Source organism: Fukomys damarensis, unplaced genomic scaffold, assembly GCF_012274545.1.
Source record: "Fukomys damarensis isolate Sample0158 unplaced genomic scaffold, DMR_v1.0_HiC HiC_scaffold_4, whole genome shotgun sequence".
Classification (NCBI taxonomy): Eukaryota; Metazoa; Chordata; class Mammalia; order Rodentia; family Bathyergidae; genus Fukomys; species Fukomys damarensis.
In genome coordinates this window covers 62,335,638-62,343,679 of record NW_022900916.1, presented here as the reverse complement: position 1 = coordinate 62,343,679, position 8,042 = coordinate 62,335,638, and the positions used below count along the sequence as shown (strand labels likewise).

Below are 8,042 nucleotides of genomic sequence, written 5' to 3'. Positions count from 1 at the left end.
AGAGGATCGATCGGCCCCGCCCCCAAGGCCCCGCCCACTCCTTCGCGGCGCCGTCGCCCGTCGCCCGTAAGGGGGCGGGGCAAGCAATCTAGTGCGAATCATTGGTCCTCTCCTCCAAACCGCCGCGGGGCAGCACCGCGTTTTCCGAATTCTAGTTCTCAGGAAACGATGTCCGACGCTGTCGATTCTCTAGCCAATTCGGGAACGCCTTGACTCATCTCGCTCTCTTATTGGGTAAATGGCAAGATACCAGAGCGGATGTTGTTCTCCCCGTGAGCTCCAAAGCGGGCAAAATGGCGTCTAGTGACGGGCAGCTTGGAAGCTTATTCGACCACCACCTCCAGAGGGAGGTTTGCGATACAAGGGCGAAATATCGAGAGGGCCGACGACCTCGCGCGGTCAAGGTGAAGTGATTTCAGTTTCATTCGCTATCTTCGATAGCTTTGTGCGAGCTCTAGTTCCACATAACCCGCCTAGATTGATAGAGGGATAGCAAGCTGCTGTCAGATCTCTCTTCTTGGAGATGGCATGTGGAAGCCTGGGTTATGTCTTTTTGTTTTTGTTTTGGTACCGGGGATCGAACTCGGTCCCTTGCGCTTGCGAGGCAGGCGGCGGAACCACTGAGCCGAATCCCCGCCCCTAATTGTAATAATAACCATTTGGTTAACTATTAGAACGTCATTGTGCAAGAGCACAATGTTTTAGTCTTTGTATAGTCTTATGTTTACAGCAGTGCGTGCCACATAAATGCTCAGTGAATACTAGAAAAAATGTCAAGAGGGCAGTCTGTTGCATGTTTTAGTTAGATATCCTTACACGTGGAGTATGTTATTATTTATGAAGAGTGTAGCATTTTAAATTTTTGTGTATTTTTTACAGTCCCGATTGAACAATGCTTTGTTTAAAACCAAAAATAAAGGCAAATTTGTCCCAAGGTTATTTGCGAAATATGTTTAATGAATCTATTTCTTTCAGGTATATACAATCAACTTGGAATCTTGGTACTTACTAATACAAGGAGTTCCTGCAGTGGGAGCAATGAAGGAGTTAGTGGAGCGATTTGCTCTATATGGTACAATTGAAGAATATAACGCTCTAGATGAATATCCAGCAGAAGACTTTACAGAAGTTTATCTTATTAAATTTATGAATTTACAAAGTGCAAGGTAATGTGCAAGAGTTAAGCAGTATCTCATTTCTTCCATTCCTATTGCTATCATTTGGCCTCAGGTTTCTCTCATTTGTACTGAATTATCCAAAAACTTAACGTGGCCCTGTATTATTCTTATCTTCCTACAGACTTTTAAAAGGCTAACCTTACCAAAGCACTATTTCTATCCCTTCATTCCCATGCTTAACAATTTCTATCCTGTAAAATGGTACATTAAAAATTTAATTTGAAATGTTTTGAAGCCCTACTGCTTATTAGCTTCATGATAGCAAGTAATTTAACCCTTTTGATCCCTGGTACCAAAAATACGTAATTTAACCCTGCTGAGCCTGTTTTTTTTTTCCTTTTCTTAAAATACATAAGGTAGGGCCGGGGATTTAGCTCAGAGGTTCCGCTGCCTGCCTTGCAAGCACAAGGACCTGAGTTTGATCCCTGGTACCAACAAACAAACAAAAAATACATACAGTAAAAAGGCTACTTCTTGAGGTATGATGATGAAATGAGATAATTTGTGTACGGGGCTTAGAATAATGCTTCCTGTTCATAATGCAGTAAACATTAGCTGTCTTATTACGCAAATTAACTCCACCCTTTTCTGACAGCTCTATAACATAAACCTGCTCCAATAAGCTGAAGTATGCAATACCTTATTTACTTTTGTGTTGACTCTTTTTCATGTCACTAATCTAACCTAAGACTTATCCTTCGTGGCTATTATCCATTCATATTTCTTTTCTCACTCACAGTACCAGTAGCCCTGAACTCTGCCACAGAGATGCTTGATTTAATGGAGTCATATGTTGTTATCAGACAGCTCTTCTATCTAATTTCACTTTCCTAAACAGTGTGCCAGCTCCTCATGATTAGGAAAACATGTAATATGTGTGTCCAATTAGCAGCCCACAGGTTGGACAAAACTGGCTTGCCTGGTTTGCATTGAGTGAAGAATTGAATTGAGCCTCATATAAAATATAGTGGTACCTTGGTTTGTGAATGCTTGTGTTTGTGAAAAATTTAGTTCGCAAACAGAAGAGTGGCAAAATTTCATTTTTGTTTGTGAACTCTGCATTGGGTGATGAACACAACTGCAGCCATCTTTCCCACATGAACATGAGTGGCCATCTGTTGTCATCTGCGAGCCAGCTCATGGAACAAGGTTCGGGAGCTCGGACTGGGAGGGCAAGGCACGGAATCACCACGCAGACTCGGGGGATGTTTCTGGAACGCTTCCTCTTTATTCAGCAAATGCACAGGCTTACATGGGGCGGAGCATGAGAGGTACATTTAATGTTTGGTGCTATCTTATTGGAGGCACAGTGGAGTGATTTTTCTTAGGTGAGGCAAAGGAGTCATGGACTAGGGGCGGAGGTATAGCCTGTTGGACCCAGCACCTGCACGCTTAGGAGAGTTAGCTCAGCCTTAGCAAGGTCTCCGAGTTAACTTAGGAGCCAGGAGTGTGGTGCACCTGGCCCAGCCAGGCTTGAACTTCTCCCACAGCCATCTTTTCCAGAACTGTGGAACAAATCAAGTTCGTGAACTGAGGTACCACTGTATATAATATAGTTGATGTATTTCAGTAACAGAACTTCCTTTTTAAAATTTATTTATTATTATAAGGTAGGAGGCATAGCCAAATCTATATTAATAGACCATGTTGTCATATATTTCTGTTTAGGATAGCCAAGAAAAAAATGGATGAACAGAGTTTCTTTGGTGGATTGCTTCATGTGTGCTATGCTCCAGAATTTGAGACAGTTGAAGAAACTAGAAAAAAATTAGAAGAGAGAAAGGCTTATATAACAAGAACTACTAAAAATAAAGGTATGAAAAGCTTGCTGTTAAACACTTCTATGTGTCAGGTATTCTGCTACATAATATCATTGGGAGTGCCCAGTCTAGTTGGGGGACAGGCAAGTAAGTGATCACAGTATTCAGTAACTTAACTCAGTGTTCTTTGCAGCATTGTGCATAAGCTGGGTTAGAAATAGAGTTGTTGATTGTCTTAAGTTTCCACATCCCACTCTGGTGGTGCAGTTTTCTTTGGGGAGGATAGATCAGGTAAGATACTTTTACAGACCCTAACAATGCACCCAGCGTACTGTTTGCTTTCATAAGAAAAACTAAATGACATGTTATATTTACATAATAAAACATTCTGAAGCTGAAAAAAAAGCATTCTATGTAGTGACATGGGAAGGCTCTGATGTCTATGTAAGAGTCCTGTAGCTTGGTTCTGTAGTGGAAAGAGAAAGATGGGCAGATGGGATGAGGAAAAGTAAGACTTGGGATACTTGAATAAGAATGAATAGTGAATGCATAAGAGGGGTAGAAAACCAGACACAAGTAGAGCAAGAAAAAGGTAAATTTTTTTCTTCTTTTAAAAGGCCTTTAAACCACATCAATACATTCCCTGCTCAAGAAATAAAATCTTTGAGTCAGGTGTGCTGGCACATCCCTGTAATCCCAGCACTTAAGAGGCTGAGGCAAGAGGATCATTGCAGGTTCAAGGCTAGGCTGGGCTACATAGTGAGTTCAAGGCCAGCCTGATGTACATGGCAAGACCCCTTCCCCCCAAAAATGTAATAAAATATTTGGAGTAGAATATGGTAACATTTTTTAAGTTTGTATTTTAAATTACACAATTCTGGATGGTAAGAACAATAAATGGATCATTTGTTTTCTTTTCCCACAACTTTTAAATTGTAATTTAAAAAGACTATTACATGACAAAGAAGAAACCAGTTTCAGCGCATAAAGACACGGAAGATTTTAGACAAGCCTTCCACACAAATGCGTCTGAATTTTGTGCAGCCACTGTGAACACACCTACTGGGAACTCAAATCATTGTTTTCCTTATTCTTGTGAACTGCCTTTATGTTATTTTGCCTCAAACTGTTCATGTTCACCCAGGCAGCATATGGCCAGAGCATCCAGTTTCTATAAAGATGAGAGAAACCATGACAAAACAGTGAAGCATTGTATCCACAATGACTCTTCCTCAGAACTACAGATAAACCCTTTTAAAAATTCAGTACCCTCTTCTGGGGCACAAAAAGCCATTACTCCTTCAGGGGCAGTTGACAGATTTATGCCTAGGGCCACACAGCTGCAGGAAAGGAAAAGAAGAAGAGAAGATGATCGTAAACTTGGAACTTTGCTTGAAACACGCATGAGCAGTAATGAGGTGATGATTGGACCTAAGTTACCAGACGTACCTGAAGTGGATCTGCAAGATGGTTCCTTGAATACAACAGCAAGCTTAATTCGGAATAAACTGAAAGAGGTGAGGTCACTTTTTTTTAAAGTGTTAAGATGATTGGATTATGGGACTAATAGCTAAATGGAAAATTATTTGTGGGAATGATAGAATTCTATTTTGTCAGTTTTTAGTCTTTGATGTCATTTTTCTGCAGTTCTCTGTTAACCAGCATGTTTATTTATTTTGATGGTAATTTTTGCTTTAAATAATGAACATTTTGGGCTGGGGATTCAGCTCAGTGGTTCTGCTGCCTGCCTCTCAAGCACAAGGACCTGAGTTTGATCCTCATTACCAAAAAAAAAAAAACATTTTTATATCATTCTAGAAACAAAAATACTAAAAAATGATTTCAGTCAGTTAAATCAGTCTTCCCTAGTGGGTTCTAGGCCTCCTTTTTAAACAGATGCCTAGGTAGTAATAATATGAACCAAAGCTGAGAAAAAACATTAATATAAATTATTTCTCTTAAATTCGAAGTCATTATTTTTTTCCAGTACCAGAGATCAAACTCAGGATCTTGCACTTGCAAGGCAGATGCAGCACCACTGAGCTAAATCCTTGGCCCTCAAAGTCATATTTAAAACGATTATTTTGCTTTGGTGTTAAAAATAGCTGTAGAAGGAAGTGAGATTTCTAAAGATTGGGTTTTTGTATTGCTTTAAGGTTTGCATTTTAAGTGTAAACTTCTTAAAAGATTAGAATTAGATTATGCTGCTTAGTTTTTTTTTAAACATTATTTACATAATAATTTTCTATCTCAAGCGTTAAAAAAAAAAAATGTTTGAAAAAAATTTTTTTGAAACAGGATCTCACTGTGTGATTCAGGATGGCCTCACACTCTCAACAAACCTCCCTCAGCCTCCTGATGAGTTTTTGAAAGACATCTTTTTTGGGGGGTGAGGGAACTTGTAGACATCATAAACAGAGGGTAGTGCCCATTCTCTTACATTTAACTCCAAGGTTCAGAAGGTGCTTTTCACGTCGTTACATATGTTTTACCATATGATTCAGGGAAGCTAGAAGTAGCCTGATATCTTTTACAGTTTTTTTTTTAAAATCATTATCTAAGAATAATAATAATACTGAAAACCCATGAACACCAATTTTAATGCTCAAGCCTTGTAAAGATTTTTGGCTTACACTAGCACCTTACTTTCTTAGGTATAGCTGACCTGAGAGACTTATAAATATGTAGCTGTCTCAGCAAGAGCTGACTGCATTTTGAAAGTGTAAAGTCCAAATCTTAGAAAAATAGTAGAAAAACAAAAAAAATATTTAGTATAATTTACCAGTTTCTAGTATTTTTTCATTTTAAATAAAGACTTATTCTGCTTTGATTTATTGCCCACACTTTTTCTAATGAGTTTGGATCTATTTTTCTCCTAGGAAATTGAGAATTATACCATTTTCTGCTCATTTATCCATACTTTTCATCCCCCTCCCAAACATTTTATATCTCTATCAGATATTGTGTTTAAAAAATGCAAACTTGGATATTAATCTGTATCCAAAAAAATGGTGAACTTTATTTAAAAAATGCTAAAGGAGAGCATGTGTTTACTTGTCTCCCTCCCTGGGCCCCAATTTTTTTTTTTCCAGTTCTTAGTATCAAAACTAGGGCCTTTGTATGTGCTAGGGAAATGCTATCTATATACCTCCTACCCTCCCTCCATTTTTCTTCTTGGTAAATGGTTTTGAAATTTTACACCCATCGGTGTTTGGACAGAAAACTTTCCTCTGCCTAGGTCATAGGCTGTATCTAAAACATGGGCCAGGGACAGGGACTTGGCTCAGTGGTGCCACCACTTGCCTCGCAAGCGCAAGGACCCAAGTTCAGTCCCCAGTACCAGTAACTAGCAAGGGCCAAAAGGACTGGATGATTAAATGTATATCCTATCTCTTCTAATTTAATTACTTTTACACTATGAAAACTATTTTGATAGTTCTTTTTTCTTTTTAAACTAGGTGATTTCATCTGTGCCAAAGCCTCCAGAGGTCAACTTGGCTGTACATATGAATCATCCATTAAAACAAAGAAGAAGAATATAGGCTGCCAGGAGCAAGTTAGTAGTCTCTACAGAGGATATTTATTCTTCATCGTTAACCTAGCATTTTATTTAAGAGATTTTAATGCTAGTATTTTTTAATGCACACTATTTTATAATTTCATTCAGTTTGTCTAATATAATTTAATGTTTCTGTGATCTATACTTAATTGTACAGAAACTGTTCATGTTATATAACGTGACCATCTATATTATAACCATATGTAAATTGAAGCAAATGAAACTTTATAATACACAGAAAGTCAACCATTATCTGCTTATTATTTTAATACAAATACTGAGCAATTCATATTTAGCAGTTTAAAAACTGAAAGTCCTGATGTTCCTGTAAGCCAGGGCTTCAAAATGAAGACAGTTCTGTAAATTAAAAAAGTTAATAAACTATTACAACAAAGTTGATATTAGAAGCTTACATGGTATAAAAGAAACTTTAAGAATTTACTTAATAGTAATGAAAAAAATCAGTTTTGGAAATTCTAGACCTCGACCACTATACTTTAAGCATATCTACACTTTCTTCTGTATTTGAACACATAATTTGAAATCCAATTTTATCTAGATTCTTTCCATTTACTTTTTTCTTTCTATTTTTTTTTTTTAGGTAGAGGTGGGGGGGTACAGGGGATTGAACTCAAGACCTTGCGCTTGTGAGGTAGGCTCGGTGCCACTGAGCTAAATCACTGGCTGTTTCCATTTTCTTTACTGGTAAAAATAACTTGAGAAGGCTCATATCTAGTGTGTGTTTTTCATTTTCCTCTGTCCTTAGGGCTTCTTGTCTAAGAGATTAAATTTGAACATATCAGTGAATAAGGTTTACTTCAGCTATCAAGGTGTACTGCTCCAAATTTGCTAGAATGGTGGTAAGTGGAGGGTGGTACTAAAAGAGTCTGCAGGCAAGGAGTTAGGCTCTACTTCCTTGTGAAGTGCATACATTTTTGCTGAAATCTCAAAGATCTAAGTACAGAATTGGAAAGAACAAATGCTGTTCACATAATCCTTTTCAGATGTTAAGACACTGTGAATCTCCACCTTAGGGTCTTATTAAAATGTAGATTCTGATGGTGGTACGGAGGAGGAATGGGGACTTATTTAACGGTATAGACTCAGTTTTGCAAAATGAAAAGAATTATGGAAATTGGTTGTATGACCCTGTGCGTGTGCTTGATACTAACTGAACTGTACATTTAGAAAAGATTATGATAGTACATTTTCTATTATGTGTCTTCTATGACAACCTAAAAATTCCCTGTCAGACTGAATGGCAGCAGCTCTTAGATGGATTCTCTGTTTCTAAGTGGGTTTCTCATCTGTTCTCTGAGGTTTGCTTCTCCCTATCTACAGACAGACATTTGAAGGTGACAAGAAAGAAACAAACTGGTTGTATCAAGCAACAACAACAACAAAAGTAGATTGTGATTCACTTAGTTTTGTGTAGGGGCTGACATTTTGCATTTCTCAAAAGTTCCTAGGAAATTCCACTGCTGCCAATTCACAGACCACATTTTTAAAGTCCAGGCTCTAGATAAGTGTGCAACACATGAACTC

General features: G+C 38.1%; 1 protein-coding gene across 1 annotated transcript; it reads left to right on the top strand.

Moving 5' to 3' along the window:
• Positions 1–101: 101 nt before the first annotated feature.
• Positions 102–6,896, top strand: Rbm48 (RNA binding motif protein 48). Its single transcript, XM_010603469.3, has 5 exons — positions 102–404; positions 976–1,166; positions 2,847–2,992; positions 3,887–4,455; positions 6,397–6,896. Exons 1-5 carry the CDS (start codon positions 294–296, stop codon positions 6,478–6,480), a joined length of 1,101 nt encoding a protein of 366 aa, XP_010601771.1. The 5' UTR covers positions 102–293; the 3' UTR covers positions 6,481–6,896.
• Positions 6,897–8,042: the final 1,146 nt, after the last annotated feature.

What these genes read in the sequence shown, in the direction of transcription:
- Rbm48 (XM_010603469.3), top strand. Translation starts at nt 294, where the DNA reads ATGGCGTCTAGTGACGGGCAGCTTGGAAGCTTATTCGACCACCACCTC. An exon ending in GACGACCTCGCGCGGTCAAG is followed by an intron (nt 405 to 975) that starts GTGAAGTGATTT and finishes TATTTCTTTCAG; the next exon opens with GTATATACAATCAACTTGGA. An exon ending in TTCGGAATAAACTGAAAGAG is followed by an intron (nt 4,456 to 6,396) that starts GTGAGGTCACTT and finishes TTTTTAAACTAG; the next exon opens with GTGATTTCATCTGTGCCAAA.